General features: G+C 37.3%; 1 protein-coding gene across 7 annotated transcripts in view; it reads right to left on the bottom strand.

Moving 5' to 3' along the window:
• Positions 1 to 589: 589 nt before the first annotated feature.
• IL33 (interleukin 33) overlaps positions 590 to 25074 on the bottom strand; it is a 32445-nt gene continuing 7960 nt past the window's right edge. For 3 of the 7 annotated variants that reach the window (XM_033123885.1, XM_033123879.1, XM_033123882.1), the window contains exons 2-8: positions 10734 to 10841; positions 6168 to 6293; positions 5430 to 5564; positions 3949 to 4059; positions 3390 to 3440; positions 2429 to 2526; positions 590 to 1071 (exon numbers count right to left, since the gene is read on the bottom strand). In XM_033123885.1, coding sequence (XP_032979776.1) covers positions 868 to 1071; positions 2429 to 2526; positions 3390 to 3440; positions 3949 to 4059; positions 5430 to 5564; positions 6168 to 6293; positions 10734 to 10830 — 822 coding nt within the window. In that variant the 5' untranslated portion in view covers positions 10831 to 10841 and the 3' untranslated portion in view covers positions 590 to 867. Of the gene's footprint in view, positions 1072 to 2428; positions 2527 to 3389; positions 3441 to 3948; positions 4060 to 5429; positions 5565 to 6167; positions 6294 to 10733; positions 10842 to 13433; positions 13660 to 20763; positions 21095 to 23860; positions 23935 to 25074 lie in introns of those variants that run through there. The other 4 variants (XM_033123881.1, XM_033123883.1, XM_033123884.1 and 1 more) reach the window with 4 other exon arrangements.

The following is a 25074-nucleotide window of genomic DNA, read 5'->3' on the forward strand; positions in this document are numbered from 1 at the left end:
CCTGTGTCCCAACTAGGATTTACTAGGTTAGAGGACTTCCGGCCCCACCATCGTACTTACTTATGTTGTGGCTTAGTGCTTTCTCAAAAAATGTTTTAGTTTGTTAGATATTCCTACTGATTCTAATTCTATGTCTGAACTAAAATTTATTTCACTTCCTAATGTAAGAGTGCCTTGTTTATAGTTAACTCAGTCTATACAAATCAGAATTTTAAAAATGCAACAATTAGAAGTGAAATTATTCACTTTACAAATACTGGATTTATTTTTCTTAATTTTAAAATTATCCTTGCATTTTCCACATATTTATATTACTTGCCTAGTCATGTAGGCATCTGAAGTTTCAGATTATCTACAAACGTGGTGTTTTATTCCAGTTGTGAAATGGTCAATCTATGAAACATCTGATTGTGTTTTTACTAGCAGCTCTAGTGTTTGCAACCAGGGAAAATTCTGTCCCTGTGTAGCTCTTTAAAATGGATCCTTGTCTAAAATGAGACTTGGGCTAAGACCCTTGTTTCTCTCCAGGTCTCAACTATAAATATGAAGTTCCTTCTGGACTGAAAGTAGCAAAAAGTAAAGGTCTATATCTCTTCAGAATGTTGGTGGTTCTCTTTACCAACACCATATTTAATACACTAATACTTGTATTGGGTATATAGTGATACAGAGGGAAATAAAAAACAGAACTGAAGGATTACAAAAAGTATTTTTATACATGAAAAGGAAAATATTCTACAGTATTCTAAGCATTCTCTATTTCCCTTAAATGTTATCTATTTCTCTGTTTAAAATTTCTCATCCCTTTTTCAGTGGTAGCTATTTGGGCTACCAACCCAGCGTCCACAGCTTTCCATCACATTAAGTTTAAGAGAGCTTAAATATGATATTCTCTCTATTTGAATCCCCAGTTTGTTCCCCTAACTTAACTAGAGCAAGATGGTTATCTTTTACTCCTATAAACACTCCAGGATTGCTCTTACATTCAAATGAAACATATTTGGAGGACGAGGGCTCCCTGTGAAGCAGAAAGAAGGTCTGGTCTGGCAACGGGTCTTCACATTTTTGTAGCTTAGGAAACAAGAGAGAAAGCAACCAATATATGAGTGGGAAGTCCAGAGTCAACTTCACATCCCTGTGTTAGAACCTAAAGGGGAATAATTATTTGTAACTTGGTATTTCTAGCCTGCTTAATTACTAAGTAGGGGATGGGAGGGGGTGGAAGTAAGAAGTAAGTAGAGGGTCAAAGAGGGAGGATTTGACTTAATTCACTGATAGTATACTTTCAGAGACATTATAACTTAGAATGACTGGATCTGGGTGCAACAGTTCTGGATCTGTACTCCTCTTTTGCCCTGTATTAGCTCTGAGACCTGGGCCTTAATATTTTAGTTGAACCAGTTTTTGAGATCAGTCAAACCCCAACTTACCTACAGACATGTGAGTGATATAAATGATTATTTTTTTTAAGTCAGTAAACATTGGGATTGTTTTGTTACACAGTAATACCTGACCAATACAATAATTCCATCATAGAGTTACTTTGATAATTAAATGAGATAGTACTTATAAAACATTTAGCACAATACTTGGTATATAATAGAGCTCAGTATGGGTTAGCTCTTATTATTGAGTACTTATATATGCCAAACACTGTTATATACACTTAGAAATGTTGAAAGAGATTCTGGTTACCATCCAGTGTTCATGTCGATAACTTACATGGCTGTATGAGTTAGCTTCATCATTTTGTGTATTTATATAATTTATCTTCTATATTATACTCTCATGTTTTCTTCCTTGTCGCCACTTTTGGCTTCTTTGTTCTTCAAGATGTTTATAATTCTTCATCATGACCAATATAATACTGCCACTTACTAACTGAAGAAGACTGTGCAGTGAATCCTATGATTAGAGTGTAAGTTACTATGCTATTTATAAATCTTGGCACATGGGAATGTTTATGACCTTCTCTTTAGCAGACTCAGAGTGTAAAATTATTTTTGCATTTGCTGAAGAAAACTGTATTTTACAAAAAAACTCTTCCTGGAAGAACAGAGTAGTTCCTAAAGCCAAATAGGAAGGATCTGAGACCATTCTATATAGCAGTGCTTCTCCAACTTGACTGTGCATGTGGATCTCCTGGAGATTTGTTTAAATGCTGATTCTGATTTAGTTGTGGGGGAGCCTGAAATCCTGCAAGCTCCCAGGTGATGCCGTACTGCTGGCAGAGAGCAGACCTTCAGTAGCAAGGCTAGACCAGCCATTTCCCTCCCTTCCCTACTCCAGAAGCAAGTTCCTAGTAATGACTGGCTGTGTTGTACATACAATAGCACAAACAAAACTGCTTCTTTAAAATACCCCAAACACCCAAATCTGTACAAATGAGTGGCACTAATCATGACAGTCACGTGCATATTTCTGTTACCTCCACAGAATGCTCCTTGTTATTGGCTAGCAGCAGGAAGTCTTTGTCTCTTGTAGGACTCAGGTTTACCATTAACTTCTGACCATCAACACCATCACCTTGCAATTAAAAATATATAAGTCACGAAGTTAAGAATTGTAACTAATTTTAATTTAACTCAATTTAACACTCAGGAAAAGAGTTAGTTATATAAACTAACTGCTTCATTCAGAAATATTTGCACCTGAATGAAACTCAAGAGTCATTGGACAAGTAGGGGATAATTCTCAGTCCCTTGAAGAAGAGAGGTTAGTTTTTTTTTTAATATGCTTTCTAACTGAGAATTGTGACGCTAATGAGAGTTTCTCAGGATGTCAGCTTCTCTGTCTGCATGTCAAGCCACTGATAGTTGTCCCTTAATATACAGCTTCTCTTCTTATATAATCATAGAACATTTCCCAGCCTGCCTCTTTATTTTTTGTAGCCAAGTGTAGCAATATGACTAAATTCTGACCAATGTGAGGCAAGTGGAAGTGTCAGATGCAACTTCCAGGTCGTGTCCTTAAAGGGAAAGAGAATTCATGTACCCATCTTCTTCTGTACTGCCAATTGGACATTGTCATGGTGGCAAGTAATCTTGAACCACGTTGATGTTGGCAGAGCCACAAAGAGAGAAGGAGGTGGGTCTGTGGACAACCTGTTGAGCAGAGGTGCCATTCCAGCCCTGACTAAGAAATAAAGTTTATTGTAGATTAAACCACTGTTATTCTGGATCTCTATTAGATGTAGCCAAATCTTTATTCTATTAAACTGTAAAATGGATGGGATGGAGTAAATCCTGTAAGAATCTGAGATTTTACTATGAGCTTGTGCTCAAGAGAACCTACCAAGACTGCCTTCCTTTCTCGGGGAGGATTTTTGGATTTGTCTTCACCCAAATTTGAGAATGCAAGCATTACAGCTACCCAGACCTCCAAGTTACCTGTTTCACTTGTGGAGATTTGCGAATCATAGAAACGGAATAGTACTTTGTCTGAAAGAGAATGCATAAAATCCCTTGGGTGATTTATCAAAAGGTTCCAGTTCTAACATACACATAATATCAGAAAATACCATCTTATTATATATATCAACAAAAACAAAACTTTTATGGTTTTGAGGAAGGTCTCAAACATGTATGAAAATGCTCTGATGAATTCTCCAATACAACTATTAAAATATTTAAAATATTCATATCTCTGGTATATCCTTTCACTAGAGGTTTTACTTTGGTGACATTGATAAGGCTGAAAAGATCAGGTAGTAATTTAGTGGTATCAAACATATGCGGTCCTCCTTCCCTCTTTCACCACAGATACCACTTCTCAGTATCGATGTTCTTCCCTGACGAACCCTGACTAAGCCTCTGAATCCTCCTCAACACAGTGATATTCAGGCATCCATTGCCAGTGCATCAGAGTTAGCACACATCACGAAATCTATTCACCATACCTGAGTTAATCCATTGTTTATGCTTTAGTAGAGAAAAAGAAATATTCTACCTTTCTTTTGTTTTTTTCCTGAATCTTCAACAGAGATCTCATAACTTCCATCCCCCGCAAAAGGAAAAGTAATGCATTGATCATTGAATGTCCTCAGGGAAACAGAACGTTCTGCAACAAGTGAAAATCTTGTCATTAAGAATTCAAAACTTGTTCTCATGAACAATCTTTTAGCAATTTTTAAAAAGTACTTCCTCAATGTTTTTTTTTTTTTTTTTTCCAATTTGAGCTATACTTTGTCCATCACTGTTGGAGAGATGAAAGTCTTTGGTGCAAGTTTAAAAGTCTCAAAGTCTGATGTGTGCCACCTGAATGGGATGAAAAATGCTAATTTCTTGCAGAAGGCCAGGGGAGGCTATGTTACTGTGTTTATGGAAAGATTTGGTGGGGAGAATGAACCTGGAAAGGTGAGACATTGCCTGAGGAAACTTCCGCTTCTGGACTCCCTGTTAACGGGGAGTCCAGAAGCAGAAGGGGACTGTAGGCAAGAAGGGACTGTATTGAAATAGACATGGATAAATGAATTCCCACCTGGAAGGTGTGGAGTTACTGAGAGACTTTCAACAGTCCTAGAGAATTCAGGTATGAGCCCCACTCTGTCCTCTGGCTAAATAACAGATACAGAACAGTATTCCCAACTTTTTCAAATGTCTCAGCACACGTAGAAAATGAGCATGCTGGAGTAAACTGGAGTAGATTTAGGGACTACCTTTCTGGGTCCGGAAGAAAACAAAGTATTCTATTTCTTTGTATTATAGAGTTATGCTAAGAAAAGTATACAAAATGTTAGGAATATTAAATACTGAATTTGTATAAAATAAAATGATTTAAAAATACATAGTGAGAAATTTCAATATGCTTCTGGGAACTTAAGACATTTATATCAGGAATAATGCTTGAAATGGCAACATGCAATTCCCAGTCAAGTTTTCTTAATGACCTCTTCACTTCTTGACAGTCGCCATCAACTTGGACTTTATTTACACAAGTAGGTGATGCAATTTAAAACCATTTTAACAACTATTTTAAATGTTTAAGAGTAAAAATTATACTTCAAAAATGTAATAGTGCTTCCTTTTCTTTCGTTGTCAAAATGTTGAAATTTGAGGGGGATAATGTGTTTTTTCCCCCAGGATAATATATTTTCCCCAGGAAAATGTATATAGGATGCCAATCCATAGCAAGCATTTCAAAATAACGATGGAGTGCTAACTATAGCATGCACGTGTGTTGTTAGAGCAGCTACCCTGCACCTATTTTGTATGCCACCAGATGGGCACATCAGCAGCAAACGGACAGAAGTTTGTTTTGTTTTTGTTTTTGTTTTAGTGGAGACAGCCTCACCTAGGAGACAGAGAGAGTAGAAGCTTCTGATATACATGAAGACATAGACTTGTGGCTGCTTCCTAGACTGGCGCTTGCCAGGATCTTGTGTCTTAGGTCCCTCCTCATTCCCATACCACCTCTGTGACCAGTCATACCTTGGATACTTGAATCGCCAGTTGCTCTCATATAGTTCTGGACCATAGATCTATCAAAGCTGAGGCCCTCTGCAGACCGTTCCAGGTGCTGCTGACAGTCAGCCAATACCAAATGTGACTCCTTGTATTTCCCAGCTGCAGGACAGGGGTAGGGGTAGAAGTGCACTGTCAGTCCCCACTCTGCCCAGACCCCCTCCCCGCTCGCTTTATTCCTGCTTTGAGGATTCCCAGTCAAGGCTGCTTGCTGACAGTGCTGATTGCCCCCAAGTCTTCGGCCACCCCGGTCTGAAGGGATCAATACCTCCTGGCACATTACACCCAGAAGGACACACCCATGAAAGTCCAGGTGGAATAAAACTAGTCACCCATGGTCTCAGCACCCAAAAGGCAACCACTAGTAACATTTTAGTTTACTTCCTTTAAATCACTGAGATACTCACTTTATTGCAATGGTCTAGAACCAAACTCGCAATATCTCCAAGGTATGTCTGTATATATAATTTTATATCCTCTGTTTTCTCTTAACACGATAACATAACCATTTCTCCCATGCTATTAAACACTCTTTATATGCTTTTTAAAAATGGGCTAAAATTAGTTCATCATCTCTAGTCTTTTCCAGAGGGAAAATTTGGGTGAGGGCAAAAAAATTATATACTTAGATGTGGCAGCTGACGGCAAATAGATGCTCTGAATCACCATATTGAAGAATTACCAGGAATTATAGTTTCCCCTTACCTGTTTTTGATGAATACCCATTGGTGGTTTCTTTCCCAAAGAAACAGGCCTTCTTTTTTATGATAAAGCCAGAGCGTAGCTGCGTAAAGCACATCTGGCAAACTTCTCCAGCCTTCTGTTGGGATTCTAAACAAATGAAAAGATTGTGATACTGTTTCATTTCATCTATCTTTATCCTTTTACAAATCCTTTTACAAACCCCTTTACAAATCCTGAGTGTAGCAGACCAAGAAAGCAACTACAGATCTATTACAACATCTATCAGAAAACTGGGGGCCAGTTGTGTTTCAAAATTCAGAGTCTTTTAGATTTTAGAATTGTCATGTAAAGTATATATTGTATATATGTAGCACTCCCAGCTTGGACTAAGACAGTACCCCAGAATAAAAAATTAATAATTTTGTAGTGAAACATAGGAAAATTTACATAAAGAGAAATAAAGACCTCATGTTTGTTCAAGTTAGGCTTTAACTGTCTAGTAAGTTCAGGTCACATTTTACTGCCAAATGAGTTATGAAAAACTTTACATCTTTAGAAAAAATTGGAGTTTTCAGAATTCCATCTTAGGGAGTGTGGCTTTACATCTAACGTATATTAATCTTTGCATAACCGAGGGGGAACTCTTATGGCCATATGATGTCTGTAATCTTTTCTACTTATCTAGAATACGCTTTCAATAATTTTGAAGAGATATCTGTAGCCTATAAAGGTTGATTTTAAAAATACCTGTCATTTACTAAGTGTCTACAGTGGGCCAACCACTGTGTTAATAATTTTACATACTGTTTCATTTAATCCTTCACAGTAATATAGCGAGGAAGGTATTATCCTCCTCCTTACAGATGATGATCTGAAGCTCTTAGCAGTCAACACAAAGTCAAGGTTACAGGTCTGGTGAGAAGTTGTGATTCAGTTGTGCCTAATAGTAAGAGTAAAGCTACTCTTTCCACCTACCTTCATCTAAGAAAATGCTACAGTGCAATTTTAGGGACTAACAAAATGCAAACTCAAATTAAATCAGTTAAAGTAAAAAATGTAATCAGTGATTCAGTAGCTCTAATTTCATTTAGCAAAAGAAAAGTTAAAGTCTCAAGTAAAAAAATTAAATTTGCTGCTTGGAATTCATCAAAAGCTTTTCAGAGTCAAATAGAAAAGAATGTTGTAATACTTGAGTAATAGGATGTCGACTTTCAACATGATAGTAAATAAATTATTAAGCAATTTGTATCTCAAATTAGCCAAATATCAAGCTAGCCAAATTTCAATTTTTCACAGTAATTCAGAAAATGAAAATAATTACTGTGACTTTGGGATCCATTCTATGATCATTTTTTATTCTCTAGTATGCTTTTCAAAGTCAAGTGGAATAAACATTTGTAAGCTACTATTTGGAATTTAGTAGCCAATTATAGATGCCAATTTAGATGGGTATATCTACATTTAAGTATCTTCAACTGCCTACTCCCCTTCACCTGTCTGTGGCATTTGGCTTTGGGGGTCACATTCTTATGTGAACCCTTCTCCCCTCGTCGTCATGTCATCTGTCTCCTTGCTTCTCTCTGGTCAGTGATCTCTGTCTCTGTTAGTGCTTCCTTATTCGCCTGCTAAAATGTGGTGGTTCCTCAGGATTTTATCCTTTGTCTTTTCCTCTTACTCTAGACTTTCTGAGTACTCTTACTTCAGTCATCTTTTATATGCTGATGACTCCCCGCCCTGTAATTCTCCCCTTAGTCTCTCTCCTGAGCTTTGTATCCGTTGCTCTTTCTCCACAAGGCATTTTGACTTAGCTTACTTCAAGCATCTCTGCCTCTATCTCTATAGAGCATTCTGAATTCTGGGCATCTCTACCTGAATGACTTATGCTTCCTCCAAGTTCAAATATAAAAACAAAACAAAACAAAAAAACCTGTTATCTTTTCCTACCCCCAATATATTCCTCCTGAATTCCCTATGTTGAAAAAACAGTACCACCACCTACTATTGTCTGCTCAATTCTTAAATCAGAAAGTTGAGAATCATCCATGTTTTCCTTCTTTTGCTGTCCCTCAACTTATTCAATCTGTCATTAAATCTTATTGATTTCACCTTCTGAATGTATCTGAAATTTAGTCCTTCCTTTCCTTTCTGTTGTCTTAGGTCAGGCCCTCATTATCAGTCCCCTGGATGAATGTAGTAGACTTCTGACCCGTTTCTGTTTCTGCTCTTGCCACCTCACTCTCTCTTCACACCACCACCAATGTGATCTCTCTAAAATAAAAACATCATGTTATTCCCCTCAGTTAAACACTTTCAATGGTTCCTTGTTCTCCACAGGATAAAGTCAAATTCCTTCACTGTGACAGAAGATCTTCCATGGACAGAACCAAACTAAAGGGGGATGATCTCTGCTCAGTTCTACAACCCACTATTGCCATGCAGGAAAACAAGCCCGGTGTGGCTAGGTCTTCAGATTTTTTGAGAAAAACCTTACATTCAGATTTTTATGCAAAATCTCCTAATTTTTCATTGTTGCCTCAATTTGAAAAACAGCATGAGTCACACTATGCAGGCCAAATAAAATACTCCTGCTGGGTGGATCTGTCTGAAGACTCCCACATTGTGACCTCTGGCTGTGCACATAAGGAAGCTGGATTGTGAGGGAAAGGAAAGGGTTGATGGATGTGGGGGACAGAAAGCAGCAGAGGAGAATGGCCTGACCTTGGGGAGTAGCTTCCTAGAAACGGGGAAGAGGATGAGTTTGGGAAGGGACTTTCCTACAGCTCATGAATTCCTGTATCGTGTTGTCAATACAAGTGAAATGCCCTGCTGGTGACAAGAACACACAGGGGTCCTGATCACCTGTAGTGGTCAGATAATGAGTTTTGTGGCTTTGTGAGTTGTGGATTGTGGCAGACCCTGCTAGCCCAAGGGCAGAAAAGAAATTAAAATGAGCTGGCATGTTTTCTTGCTTGGAGGCTCAGAGCAGTTTAGAAAAATATGTGACATTTCTTGCACCTTGAGTTTTGAGAAGGGGTTCATACCTACCACACACAAGAAATAGTTCATACCTGCCACACACCTCACAGCTATCCATTGAGTTTTTGGCAACGAGTGTTTAAATCATGACAATTTTAGTGTTAAACGGAGCCAATATTATTGGAAAGGAAGATCTGCTATGGGACAATAAAAATATGATGCATTCCAAAGTCATATAAGTGATTTGGAGGTTATCTTTATGACTGTTTTTCTAAATGGTGTAAATAAGCCACTGTAATCTTAAAAAAAGGAGTTTCATTTTAATTTTTGCATCACTCTGACATAAACTCCAGCCTGTTTCCTTATTCCAACATCTTCAAGAGCCCGTCTTCTGAAGTACAAAGAAAATACATTCTTCTAATATATGGTGATTGAAGGAGAACTGACTCTGGGTGGTGAACACACAATGTGATATATAGACGTTGTATTACAGAATTGTACACCTGAAACCTAAGTAACTTTACTAACTAACCATTGTCACCCCAATAAACTATAATTTAAAAAGAAAGAAAGAAAAGAAAATACATTATTTATTAAGAGGGAATTTGAGGATGCAGATTCACTTCCACTGAGTCACTGTTTCTACAACAGAGCATTTTGACTCAGACTCAGATAGAAAGACAAGCTTCACTGTGATTTCCTGGCCGTTTAGAAACCACAAGCATTAGTGTTTTTCCAGGTTACCAAAGAACAATGTGGGTGTGCTGGAGATTTAGGGAGGAGAGAAATGATCAACGTTAGCACTGCTTTCTCTTCTAGCTTTAAAGATGCTCGAGGAAATGGAGAGGAGCCCAAAGGACAAGGGTACATAGTCCCCACCATCATTCCTCATCCTCCCTTTTTGCTCTAGTCCACTTTTGTGTAATTCCTCTATATGAAAAACATGAATATAAATTTGCATAATTCTTTCCGAGGATAGACAATTTAAGGATCAAAGAGGTATATAGCCCTTTCATCTTAAAAGTATGGCTACTACCTGATTTCAGTTACTCTTCAATTTATTCCACACCCTTTGAGTTTGCAACTGGATAGACTTGAGCATCATTTGGTCAATTCTGCTTTATTTTGGGCCTTGACTATACAAATATCTTCACTTATTGTTCTCCCCTTTATCAGAAATGACAAGTTAAGACCATAAGCTTGATACACCAAAGGTCTTAATAAATGTTTGTTGAATGAAAGTGGATCAGTTTAAATTTGATTAGCTAATCTGGGAAAAAGTTTTTGGAATTTGGTGGCAGGAGGTGTGGCTAGAAAGAAGGGATTGATATGAAGGGCTATAATTATGCTTTATCACTGTTAACAGGTTTAAATTATCTGAGCCATTCCTGTCCTGTGATTTATCAAATAAGCGAGAGTTGGCTCTACGTAATCTGTTTAACACCAAAGGCTGCTGTATTACGCACTTATGAGCCATCCCTGTCGATTTTAGCTCTTGTATTCTTAGTAACTTTTGGCAAGGAAGGCAGCATGTTTGAAAATTGGAATAATAAATATTTGATAACAGATGAAGACCAGTGTGTAAACAATCAGAAATTCTTAAGGCCTTACTTCTCAACCTGGGAGATTTTACCAGGGCTCTGACTGATGAGATGTCCATCTTTGCTGAGGAAATTTTGGTGGTTGAATATTTCATTGTATGCTTCATTTTTCAGGCTTCTGTTGAGTTAAAATATATTAGTTCAATTGTTTCAACTTGAAAACAAACAGAAACAACTGTAATTAACTCAATGTAAAATTGATAACATAGCCACCTAGAGAAAATAATTATTTCAGTAAAATTTGAACATAGTATCCTGAATATATATCTCTTCTGGAATATAGTCACAGGACAAAAAGAAATGCACAGAAATATTAAATGTTGTTTAGTGGGTTTTTTGTTAGTGATAATATTGGTATTGGAATTCTGGGACTGTTTTGTTATACTATATGATAAAGCAAATAAGTAGATGTACTGATGTTACAGGATTTTCACTGTAGGAGAATGGAGATATAAATATAAAATAAAAGAAACCACGGGGAAAATATCCCTGTAATATTAAATTTGAATCAGCAGTATCAGTGTGCACATATCTAAGTTTCTAAATACTTTCTCCACTAATGGGAACCAGGACTCTAGATATGATCTGGTAAAATAGAAGTGAACAATGAATATCCTGTTGTTCCGCAAAGCAGTGAGTCATTCCAAACCTCTTGAGGTGGTGTCTCCTGCTGGCTAAATTTGGTACAATTTGAGCAACAAAAAGAATAATGACGGGAATTGACTATAAATCATTTAATGAAAAAGGAAAACCGCAAGTCCATAGCATTTCTAAAGAAAGAATGAATGAGGGATGTATTCATTACAGAAGAAATGATAATATTAGAAAAATTACCATCTTACAGTCCCCAATTTAATACTGATTCAGGCAAGGATCGTCAGTGGATGCTGTCTCTTGATTATCAAGCTGGTGTCAGTACCCTATTAAAAGAACATGGCGCTTTCTGCAAATTGATGACAGAGAACACCATATTCTTTCAGTAGGGTACTGCAACCTGGCTTCGTCATCAAGGTGAGGCAGTAGTGCTATGGTTTGTGGAGGTAGCAGGACTTTTTCTCCAGTCTTAAATTCTCTGTGACATTGCCTGAAATTCTGCTAGTAGTTCCTACTTCTTTTATTAAGCATTGCCCTCTTTTTGGATAAAATTTGGATAAAATCCAAATTACCCCAGGAGTGGTTACCATTTCAAACTTTTAATAACTTCATATTTATAAACTATTAGGTTGGTGCAAAAGTAATTGCGGTTTAAAAGGTTAAAAATAATTGCAAAAACCGCAATTACCTTTGCTCCAACCTAATAGCAAGGTAAGGAAGAAGCATTGAGTTCCTGGGTTAGAGAAATCATTGGAAGATAAATTCCATGCACGTTTATTTTTGTCCCTGGACAACCCCCAATAGGCTGAAACTCCAAATTTTCTTGTCTAGATGGAACTAGAATCTTCCATGCAGCCATCCTATGTACAGCCAGTCTCGTGAGCAAAATCCTTCAGTGGTAGAGCAGTTGAGTACTCCCTTTTCTGTCCCTAGGAGTGAATATTATCTTCACAGAGCTTGAGACCTCACATCAGTCCTTATCTTCCTTTGATTCTCCCACCTTTACTGATCAAGAACACTTAGAAGCAGTGAACCTTAGACATCACTTTCCTAAGCCCTGACTTTATAGGTGAAAGGTTAAGTGCCTTGCTCAGGATCACAAAAATAGAACTGAATCTAGTCTCCTGACTTCCATCTGTATGCCAGAGCTTCCCTATCCTGTCTCCTCTTCTCCCTCATCCAAGTGTAGGAAGAAAATAATCAGAATTGGAAATTTCAAACACTCAACCAGTTGTTCAACTTTTTTTGAAATAATAAATTTCTGAATGTGGTTGTTAATTGATAATTCTAACATGTGGAATAGTGTAGTTAGGTAACCTTATTGTAGCGAAATTTTAAATTTCACAGAAAATAGTTCAAATAGTACCCTGCACACAGTAGGTGTTCGGGTGACACTTTATGGATAACATGAAAATTGCATTGCTGAATTTTTTATTTGTTTCTTTGTTTTCTCTTTTACCCAAGGATCCTTATATCCTAGAAACAAATTTTCCTGGATGGACATAAACAAAAAAAAGTTTCATTTTCAAATAAATCTGGGAAATATTTCAATCTATATTCCACCTCTTGGGAAGTCAGAACTCACATTAAGGTAGTAAAGGTGCTGACAGTCCTTCATTGAAGAATCATGGATGTCTTTGTTGAACTATTTTCAGTAATTATTTGATCTTGTAACCTCCCCCATCCCCCTTACTAACACCCCCATAGACTAATTTAAAAGAACACAATTGGAGGAACTCTGCTCTAAACCAATGTTACCTTGCAGAGTTAAGCAAGGTAGATAAGAAATAACACATTTACAATGGAGTCATGACACAGAGAAAGTCAGCTGTTTTTTAAAAATCACGTAATAAGTCAAAAGTATAGTCAGGAAACGTTTTCAAATCCTATTCTACAAAACAAAGCATTCTCTTTAAACAACCCACAAATCTTTTACCTTTAAATATATGATCACTCCTTTCACCATTTTTTCAGACTTAAAATTTACTGTTTACTCTCCTTCTTTTAAATCAGAAATATTGTAGAATACATGGCAACATCAACATCACTGGTTCTTTTGTGCTGCTTTTCCAATAACTTATAGCAAACATTTTTGCACACTGGTTATGATACTCACCTAGGTTATAAATGTGAAGGGATGGTCTCAAATGATGAGGTTTCCTGTCGTTAACACTGGTAGTAGTAGATGCAGTTATATTCCAACTTTACTTATATACACACACACACACACACTTGGATTAAGCAACATTGGATGACAGCATTTGATAAATGAGGTAATGCAAATAGAACTAGTTGAATGGGTTAGAATGAGTGGGAGTATATCTTATTCCCACAGCCAAATCCTAAACAGAGCTTTTACATTATTTTAGCTGTAGTACTTTCAATGAATGATAGCGAGTTAATCATTAATTTTTATCATATCTTTATGGCAGAACTCTAGTTAGTGTTTATTGCTTATATAGAGTATACAAGGGCACAGATTGTTTAATTGCCTTTCTCTTTTGTACAGAAAGTTGAAAAGTTTTTAAATAATTTTTTTCTGTTTATAAAATGATGTATATGCACTTAGAAAATGTGTAAGTGACAGGAAAACATATATGCTATAGATCATGACATTTTTTTCAATGTAGAAATACTATGCATATCTATTTTTTTAAATAAAAAATAAAATCATACTACAAAATGTTATTTTGTAAGCTGCTTTTTTCATTTTCCAATTCACACTACATCATGAACATTTGATGTCTGAAATATTTTATAGGAAGCATTATAAATAGCATTGAATCATAGAAATATACCATAACTAATCTTTTATTGATTAACACTTTGTCTTTTTACAGATTTTCCCCTTTCTTTTCTTCTAATATCACCAATGCTGCAACTGACAGTTGTGTGTGTGTGTGTGTGTGTGTGTGTGTGTTATGATTCTTGGTAAATGTTTGTAATTTCATTGGTAGCATAAATTCCTAGCAGTGGAATTGGTGGATCAAAGGGTACATGCATCTTTTATTTTAATAGATGTTACCTACTGACTTCCAATGGTTTGTACTGATTTATTATTTTTTCAACAATCCAGGTTCATGCCTTTTTCTCCATTGCCTGAGCAGCAGTGGGTGTCATCACCTTTAAAATGTTTGTCTTTCTAAAGAGTGGACAATATCTCATAGTTTCAAATTTTATGTCTTTAATTATTTAGTGAGATTGAGCATCTTTTTAAAAACCATATTTATTGTCGATGTCTGTACCTTGTTGTTTTATATGAACTCTTCGTAAATTAAGAAATTCAAACCCTTGTCTGTGATACATATCGAAAAACTTTCCCCAATACCATTTATTTTTAGACTTTGTTAGTGGCATTTTTTTTTCTATACATAATTTTTCAAATATTATGTGCTAAAATTTAATCAGTTTTCTTTTAGAACTTCTAGGTTTTGTGTCTTGCTTCAAAAGAATTGCCCTCCTCCAAGATTATAAATTTATTATGCCATTTTCTAAAATATTTATTGTTTACTATTTAATACCTAAATGTTTGATTTACTATTACCTTTAGTACAAAGAATAAGTTAGAGATTTTTTTCCCCTCAAGTGCTTATCCTAACCATATACGTAATCCAATTTAGACAAAGTGAAGTTTCATGTGTTGAGACTAGACTGCGGGGCGCTGTGAGTGCAACAGTAAGAAGTTTGAATTTTATCCTATAGCCAGCAGGAATCTTTTGAAAGTTTTTTGAGCAACTGACACATAATTTTTTTAAAATGTGTGTTATAAATGTAATTTTATGGCTGTGTGAAAGACCATCTGAAGGAAGGAAAGACAAAAGAGACAGGAAAGAAGACCAGTTAGGAGGCCAATTAAAATAGCCCATGCAAGAAAGAACCAGGGCAACTGTTAGACTGCTAAGGAGGGGATGAAAGTGTGAATGCTGCAGGCATTTCAGACGTCCTTGAATATTAGCATGAGAAAGGGCCCAGAGATCTCTGTTCCCACTCCACTAAATCACAAGCCCCTAGCAGCCCGGGCAGGGTTAGAACCCAAGTCTCACTTCAGTTCAGGTTGTGTCTGCCACGGCACCTCCACAGCTCTTTCTGGATGTGGGTATATCTGCTCTGGACTGGAGGAGAAGGGAGGTGAAGGGAAATAAAAGTGGTGCCAGAAGTTCCGGGTAGGAAAATCAGGTGGGGAGTTCATTGACAGTGACAGGTCGTGAGTGTGGTGTGGAGCAAGTGGAGTTTGAGTTACTTGAAGAACAATTATATGGGAATTTCAGAAGGGAGCTGGAACTGAACTGGGGGGTGGGGGGGATGGGCAGAATTAGCCATGTGGATTTGCTCTTCATTTGTTAAGGCATAAGTGTGATGGTGTGGGAGTGAACGAGATTGTCTCAGCTGAATATGGAGCAGGAAGAGAAAGCTGTATCTAGATAGACTTGTACATTTAAGGGGTAAAAGAAGAAAATGAGTTAGCAAAGAAGACCAGAAAGAGAAGCAGGAAAAAAGAAGAGGTCATATTATGAAGGCTAAAGGAGACGATCATCTCAAAAAGGAACATTTGGAAAACCCTATTCAAAAATGAACAAAGGACATAAAGAGACATTTCTCCAAAGAGGACATACAGATGGCCAATAGACATATGGAAAGATGCTCAACGTCACTAATCATCAGAAAAAAGTAAATAAAAACCACAATGAGATATTATGTCATGCCTGTCAGAATGGCTACCATCAATAAATCAACAAACAAATGTTGGCGAAGATATGGAGAAAAGGAAACCCTTGTGTACCATTGGTGGGATTGTAAAATGGTGCAGCCACTATGGAAAACAGTATGGAGTTTCCTTTAAAAATTAAAAATAAAACTACCTTATGATCCAGCAATTGCACTCCTGGGTATTCATCCAAAGAAATCCAAAACACTAATTCGAAAAACTGTATGCACCCCTATGTTTACTGCAGTGCTATTCACAATTGTTAAGACATGGAAACAACTGAAATGCCCATCAAGAGATGATTGGATAAAGAAATTGTGGTACACTTAAACAGTGGAGTATTACTCTGCCATAAAAAAGAACAAAATCTTACCTCTTGCAACAACATGAATGGACCTAGAGGTTATTATGCTAAGTGAAATAAGTCAGACTGAGAAAGACAAATACCGTATGATCTCACTTATATGTGGAATCTAAATAACAGAATAAACAAGCAAACAAAACAAATAGACACAGAGATACAGAGAAAAAAAAACTGATGGTTGCTAGATGGGAGGGGTTTTGGGGCATGGGAGCGAACGTGAAGGGATTAGAGAAACTACAAATTGTTAGTCAAAAATAGTCACAGGGATGTGAAATACAGTATGGGGAATATAATCAATTATGTTGTATAGATTATATAGGGTGCCAGATGAGTACTGGACTTATCAGGGGGATCACTTCATAGATTGTGTAAATGCCTGACCACTGTGCTGTACTCCTGAAGCTGATGTAAAATAATTCCGAATGTCAACTATAATTAAATATATATACACACATATTTATTATATATAATATATAATCATACGTGTGTGTGTGTGTGTGTGTATGTATATGTATAGTCACGGGATGTAAAGTACAGCGTAGGGAATATAGCCAATGGTAGTGTAACAGCTATGTATGGTGTCAGATGGGTAGTAGACTTTGGGAGGGGTGTAAATGTCTAATCATTATGTTGTTGTGTACACCTGAAACTAATAAGAAAATTTTTTTAAAGGAACATTTGGTGATGAGCACTACAGAGACCCACCTGGAGATTAGACACCGTGGAGAGAGTCCTTTAAGCATGATGGGAATCTCCAAGAAATTGTTTGGACTACACAGTGTGAAGGAGGAAGTGACTTTTTAAAAAAACTATAGTAATGACAGGGAAACAGAGAGAGAATGGTATCTTGACAGAGTAGCATGAAGAAGGGAAGATGATGCTTACTAGCTAGCTGGTCTTGGACAAGTTATTTGATGTCTGAAGCCCCAGTTTCCTCATAATAATAATTTTCCTCATAATATTTTTAACTCATTGGGTTTGTGAAAATTATATGAGAAGGTATATTTTAAACACTTATCACAGTAGTTGGCAAATAGTAAGAACTTAATACATGTTTTTACTGATGTTTTTACTGTGATGTAGGACTTTTGGAGATGTTTTAGTGCAGAGAGAAAGGAACCAATGAAAAGGAGAAAACTAATATAATAAAGTCCCAGAGGAGACAGAGAAGAGAGAAGGGAAAATACTCTTGTGAAAGGGTCAACTTTGCAAAGGGGGAGGCATACTTCTTTCTGTAAGGGAGGAGGAAAAAAGAGAATGAGAGAGATGTGAAATTTTAAGTTCTAGGAACATGAACTTGAGGGTCTTGTAAATGGCTCAAATCTTCATAAAGCAGATTGAGAGAAGAGTTATAGAGATTAAGAGAAATAAGCATGAGTTTGCATTTTTGAGGACAAGAAGGAAAAGTCTGGAACAGCTCCCTGGAGAATGTATAAAAGAATCAATGAAGGAATGGGGAGCAATTGTTCATGGACATTGAGTTTCAGTTTTGTTAGATGAAAAAAGGTTTGGAGATGGTTGTGGTGATTGTTGCTCAGCAATGTGAATATACTTCATGCTACTGCACTGTACACTTAAAAATGGTTAAAATGGTGAATTTCGTTATGTATATTTTACCACAATTTTGAAAACTATTAAACATTTCTTTTTTAAAAAATAAGTGGGAGAAGTAGAAAGACAGGGGTGGGTGGGGTGGGGAGAAGTAGAAAGACGGGGTGGATGGGGTGGGTGGGGTGGAAAACTCCCGTTTTCTCTACCCTAGAGGTAGAGATGTTCTAAAGATAATGGTAATTAGGATGAGGTGTCATGGATGAGCTGTGGAAGAGTATTAAAGTATCATCGAAACAGGTATTCAAGTCATCAAGGGTGATGACAGCAGAAGCAACATAAAATGGAAAAGAACATCCAGGTTCCTGGTGACCAGAATAGAATGAAATGAGCATAAGTAGTTGGGCCCAGGGCTGGGCTAGCAAGGGCAGTGGGAAAATGAGAAATGTGTCAGTTTCTCCATTGGCTCTGGGTGACAGGCACACAGTAAGGGAATGAGTTTTCAGAATAGTGGTGTCACCAGAGGAAAACCACGTTTTAGATAATAAAAGGAAATGGAAAAAGCTTTTTAAGAAAAAAGGAGGGTGAGGATAGGGAACGTGCATGTGTGTGGGAGGGGAACATGCCAGAGGAAATGACGTACATTTAAATTATTTATTTAAAAAACCTGAAAGAAGATTTTAATCTATTAAGAAATAGTATCTTAAATAGAAATTCACTTCTGAGCAACAACAAAAATGTATGGCATATAGTCCTTTCCAATGTTGCAATATGTGTGGTTGCCTCCTTGGCCTGAGAAGGCTTCCAGAAACTTACATTCAACAAATACTGAATGCTCATTATATGCCAGGGACTATCTATTCCATCAGCATTGACCTGTGGGACACTGCATGAACATTTTCATTTCACTTTGTCATATTATCTACATTTAACCAACTGGAAAATCACTTATTGAATCATTAATCTTCTCTTGTATTTCAGACAATGCCCTTTGATTAGCATTTTCCCTCTTAAAATACTGATACCCATAAGAATGTTGTCTGTTGGTCTTTCTTTCCTTATTGTAATTTTTACTTTTAAAACAAATTCATTCAATCAGATTGATTTCCTATAAAGAGTATTGTTAAAATACAGAGTTTATAAGAAATTTTTATTAAAAATACATGTTTATTATGGGAAATATGGATGATACAGAAAACTGAAAGTTCAACCTTTGATGCCCTAGTAAACAGTTAAATGCTTTGAAAAGAAACATGACCAGTAGTCATTGTAAGGAAATCCTGCCTCCCTGAGATCTTGAAGTCACAAATGATGCTGGATTTGTATCTCTTTGTACTACACCACAGAGTGTAGCCTCATAATGATAACAATAATAAATCAGACACATTTCTCATTCTGGTCTAGGTGCTAGGGATACAGCAGTGAACAAAGCAAACTGTTTCCTGCCCTCCTAGAGTTTATTCTTTTTTGGGGAGCTAGACATTGAGCAAACAGTCATACAAATAAATTGTTTATGAACAGCGGTAAATAGGAATTAGGCTGGTAAAGAAGATACAGGAGTAGAGTGGTACTAAGGTGGTATGGTCACAGAAGGTGGCCTTTAAGCTGTACCCAAAGGATGTGAAGACATACACAAGAGATGGGACAGAGGGTGCTTTCTGGGCAGAGAAAACCTCAAGGGCAAAGGCGATGATAAAACCTGTCATGTTTTGGGAAATGAAAGGGCCACTGTGGCTGGAGTGGAGTGGGCAATGGGAGAATATAACTTAATGAAGGTGGAGATGGAAGGGAGCAGAAGTTTGAAGAAGGTAAAAGGAGGTGTGGGGGGAGTCTGCGTCCTGGAGTCCTGGAGAAAGAGCTTGGATTTTATTCAAAGTGCAAATGGAAGCCAAAGAAGGGTTTTAAGTAATATGGGATGTTTTTAAAAGAGTGCTCTGGCTGCCATGTGAGGAATAGATGGAGGGTAGTAAGAGGAAAGAAAGAAAACCAGCAAGGAGTCTGAGTCGGCGTTAGTTCAAGCTCTTAACAATGGCGGTGATGGTGATGATGGTAGTGGTGATAGCAGTTCCAGTGTCTTGGTCCTCTTTTGTGGGCCAGATGCTTTACATACATTATCTCTAATTGTCACCAGGACCCTGGTATTTGAGTATGATTGTCTCCATTTCCGAGGTGAGAAAATAGAGGCTCAGAGAGACTAAGTGTCTTGTAAAAGACCACATAGCTGATAAGGAGCAAAGCCAGAATCTGAAATCAAGCCCATCTGGTTCTTTCTCTTACTCCATGGGAGCCACTGGTAGAATGAAGTAGAATTGAATTTCTGGGCCTTAAATTCTATTCACTGCCTTGTCAAACTTGCGTGTTCTTATATGGGCAGAGGATCTATGACGGCCTGGTAGGGTCATGTGAACCCATTGTGTGGGTACTAGAATATTACTGGAAGAAGACAGTGACCCCATGCTAGCAGCCTGGGCTGGTAGGAGGGTGAGGAAATAGGGTGTATGACTAAACTTAGCAACACTCTATGGCTTCATTCTGGGAGATTTTGCAGAACAGCAGAAAGGAGAAGGTGAGAAGGGAGGGCGCCAACAGTAACCCTCAGCCCCTTTGGGTGTAGTGGTTTCACTTCTTTCTTGGGGGAGATCAGAATAAATACGTGATATTATTCTGGGAAAGAAAGGGAGAATGACTTTCAGGGAGCCATGAGACAGCATTCTCCTTACCCAAAATGAATTACTTCCTGTCCCTCACTCACCCTCCCTATCCCCCTCCCACCCCCACCCCCCCCACACACACTCTTCTCCATTCTGCAAGATCCTACTTGTCACTTACCTGCACCCAGGAGAGAACATTTCTCCTAGGTAGAGAAACATTCTATAAAGAAATCATGCAAATCATTCCATGACTCAAGCCAAGTTCCTTGTGAGACGAAGGGAGGGATGGAGAGTTTTCAGGAAAATTCCTTTTATATCTTCAAGGTGAAAAACATGTAACATTTTGTAAAGCACTTCTATGTTCGTCTGTAGTTTTTCTGGATGCAGTCTTCTTATCCAATCATGTTTATACACTATGTTTATACACTAGTCCTACCTGCCCCTTGAACCTTTCTAGCCTCACGCAGCCCTTCCTCTCTACACCTGTACACTTTAGACACACTGGACGGCCTTACTATTCCTCAATTCACCACACACTTTCACACCTCCATGCCTTTGCTCAAGCTGTTCCTGTTGCTACAGATGCTTCTTCCTCTTTGCCTGGGAAGCTTCTATTTAACCCTTAGAGCCAATTCATATGCCTTTGTCTCCCCAATCACCCACAATCAAGCAGAATTTATTGCTCCCTCTCTTATTTGCTTATCATATCCAACTCTGTTTCTCAGTATCCTCTGCTGGGCTGCTAGTTCCATGGGAGCAAAGACTATACTTTAGTCATCTTTGTTTCCCAAGCAAATATCCATAGCAGGTACTCATAAATATTATGTCATTTGGATCAGTTCTTCCAAAAACCCTACAAACTAGGTAAGGCAGGCATCACCTCCTGGAGAGATGTGGAAACCGTGTCCAAATCCCAAAGATCTACAGAGTGATGGAGCTGAACAGTGTAAATGCCACTACTTCATTTTGACCTACAACAATGACAGTTTTATATGCCTCAGCCGAATAGAACCCAAGTCTTCTTGTTCTTAGGTCAGTGCCCTTTTTAAAGCATTTAAAGAAGCTGACTTTCTGTTTGGCCTATGGCCAGGTGGTTTTAATGTGACCAAACATTTCTAATTATTTCAGTTCAACAGATCGTTTTATTCCCTTCCAGCAACTTTCCTTATGCCTCATCTACTTTGGAGATCCAGCTGTGTTGAACCAAGTCTTTAGTGATTTTTGAAGAAGCAGAGGTAGAATGACCTCCCATTCTGAAGCTTAGACCCAGGATCTCTCCAGGTCTCCGTCTCTTTATCTCAAAAACGAAGAGGGTGCATGAAAGCCAGAGTCTCTTCCTATCCCTTTGGCTCTCTTTCCTGTGCTCCTGTACAGGCTCCCGGTTCAGCCCCTTCCTTCCCCTCTCTCTGGGCCCACTTCTATACAAGCAGCTGCACCAGCCTCTTGCCCACCCAAAGATGCCACCTGCAGGAAAATGCACAAGCCTTGCCTCAGCCCTGTGTTCTTCTCTTGTCCTTTCACTAACCTTACAGCAGGCAGGATGAGGCAGGCAGACAAGGGGGAAATAACCTGGAGTCATGTCTTAGCCCGAGGCAGATCTGAAATCCAGGTAAGCCACAGACTTGACTACATTTTGTCTTAGGAAAAAATTACATTGAAAAGAAAAGTTTATAAATATATATATATGTAAAATATATACACACACACACATACACAGAGGGTGCCAAAAAATGTATATGTATTTTAAGAAAGGAAAAAACTATTAAAATTGTAATACTCAATATATACCAGTAACAAAAGAGGAATACAAGTCACGTTTGACTTCTGCAATTACAAGAGGTGTTCAAAATGGTTACCATCAGCGTCCAGACACTTCTGATTATGGCGAACTACTGCTTGAGCAATGTTGACCAAAGTGTCCACTTATATACATTTTTTTGGCACCCCCGAAATGTATATACACACACACATACATGTATATATATATATATAGACACATATATATATTGGATTCAGAAAGCTCTAAATGCTAGAAGAAAGTACTGTATGGAAAAGAAACACCATAGAACAGGAATAGGTCTTTGGTTTTAGTTTAACTCAAATTTAAAGTTGAGATCTTTCTTTCTTTTACTTTTAAAATTCTTGTTATAAGTAAAATTGGACACATAATATACAAATTATGAATTTTGTAAAAAAACCAGAGGAGTATAAAATATTCAATAGGAGTATGCAGATTTAAAAGTTCTGTGTTTTTTAAAATTAACCCTTATATGGTGTTGACTATATGCCAAGAACTATACTAAGTGACTTATATATTTCACTCATTCAATCATCACAGCAACCTTGTCAGGGAGTAGTCTCATTGTCCCTATTTTACCGATGAGGACACAGGCATAGAGAGATCAAATAGCTTTCCCAAGGTCCCACAGCTAAAACCTCAAGCAAACATTTTCAAAATTCATGAGGTGCTCCAGGAAAGGGGTGAAGGAATCCAAACCTGTTGGGTTTCAGATCTTCTTTCCTACCCTCTATACTCAGAGCAGAAGCCCCTTATTCATACTGAACTTCTGCTTAAGAGTTTTCTGGGTCAGAAAGATTTTGCTACTAAGAAAACAAAACTGAAAGTTAGAAGACAAGGTATGGGTTCATGCCACCTGGATTATATGACCCTATAAAAGAGAGTGAGACAGAAGCCCAATTCATATACCATCAGTGGTGGTCTAGCTAGTGAGTAGATTTACTAGTATTATAAGGAGAAATCACTACACTTTATGGTTGGAAGAGGGAATTTTCAGAACTTTTAAAGGAATAAAATCCTTTTCTGAAAAAGAAATATTGCATAAATCCCCAAGAGATAAAAAAGAGAAATTTATTAATTTATTAAGATAAATATGGTTTATATGTTTAAATTTATAACATTTGCTCATTATAAAGTCAATTAATCAGAGACTTCTGTTTCCAGCATAATAGTGGGTTAGTTACTATGACCAATTCTTCTGACAAAAACAACTAAAATGATGAAAAAAATATGTTTTAAAAATTGTTCCAAACTCACTGTTGAGCAGATATGAAAGTAAAGAATGTATAGTGTCCAAAACCCTGGAAGGCAAGCAAGTTTGTCTTTTTCCTAAAGTTGTCTGATAAATGCTAGGGACAAGACAAACAACTACATGAAGTGTAGGGGCCAGGAGAGATGAAACCCAAAATACACCTAAGGTGGGGATTCTAATAAGAAACTGCTGCATAAACCTGGGTGCCCAAAGGGATATACTCACAGTGTAAAGGTGATTGAGATAAATAAACTCCACCTGCAGAATGGGACAGCTAGGAAGCTTGTTTGTCTCAATTCTAGAAGAAAAGAAAACTATTCTTCTGAGATTTTATCTCCTTATGAAAAGTCAGCTCCCATGTGGGTTTGCAGTCTGAAATGACACTACTCATATGCTTCCAAAAGTCTGAAATAGAGGATTTAATATAAAATGGTTTTAAGTTGGTAGTGTTCCAAGACAAATAGGAAAAGGCAAACACAAATCTTATCTTCATGAACTGAGCTGCAGCCCAAGCCACAAAGTAGTCACACGGCAAAATTTTCAAGGTGAATGAATAGATTTAAGTCATGGTTTATAAAGCAAGTATAAGAATACTAAGATAAGAGCCTCTAAATGGGGAGAGCCCACAGTAAGAACAGACATCAGAAACCAACCCACAAAGGTTTCTTGTATTAGAATAATCAGAAATGACATATAAATCAACTGATTTTAATATGTTTGGATAGAGTTCTAAAAAGATTGAAAACATGAACAAAGAACAAATGGATTTGAAAAAGAACAAAATAGAATATCTAGAAATGAAAACTATATTAGTGAAATTAAAGCTCCATGGATTGATTAAACAGCAGATTAGACACAGATGAAGAGAGTCAGTGAACTAGAAAATATTTCTGAAGATATTGTTTGGAATACAATCCAGAGACACATACCGATGGAAAAATATGTAAAAAGGGGTAAGAGACTTGGAGGACAGAATGAGACAGTCTAATGTGTAACCATTTGGAATTTTAGAAGGAGATGATAGAATAGAGAAGGAACAATATTTGAAGATATAAAGGCTGAGAACTTTCCAGAATTATTGAAAGACTCCATTCCTCAGATCCAATAATCCTAATGAATCCCAAGGAGGTTAGAAAAGAAGGAAAGAAAGAAATCCATATCTTGATATATTAATTATAAAATTGCAGAATATTTTTAAAAATAAGATTGTAATGTCAGTCACTGAAGACAATGGAACTATTTGGATAAGCAAAAAGGAAATTTTGATTGGGTGTATAGATGGATGTTCAGTCTTACGGTAGCCCCAGGACATGTGAAATTAACATCAGATATTTGCAGAACAAATAAACTACCTCTGTAGTCCACTGAGTACCATTGACAACTGCAGAGCTGGACTAAAACTCGTTATACAGATGAGGGAAGTGACACTCAGGACAGGT

Source organism: Rhinolophus ferrumequinum, chromosome 12 (genome assembly GCF_004115265.2).
Source record: "Rhinolophus ferrumequinum isolate MPI-CBG mRhiFer1 chromosome 12, mRhiFer1_v1.p, whole genome shotgun sequence".
Classification (NCBI taxonomy): domain Eukaryota; kingdom Metazoa; phylum Chordata; class Mammalia; order Chiroptera; family Rhinolophidae; genus Rhinolophus; species Rhinolophus ferrumequinum.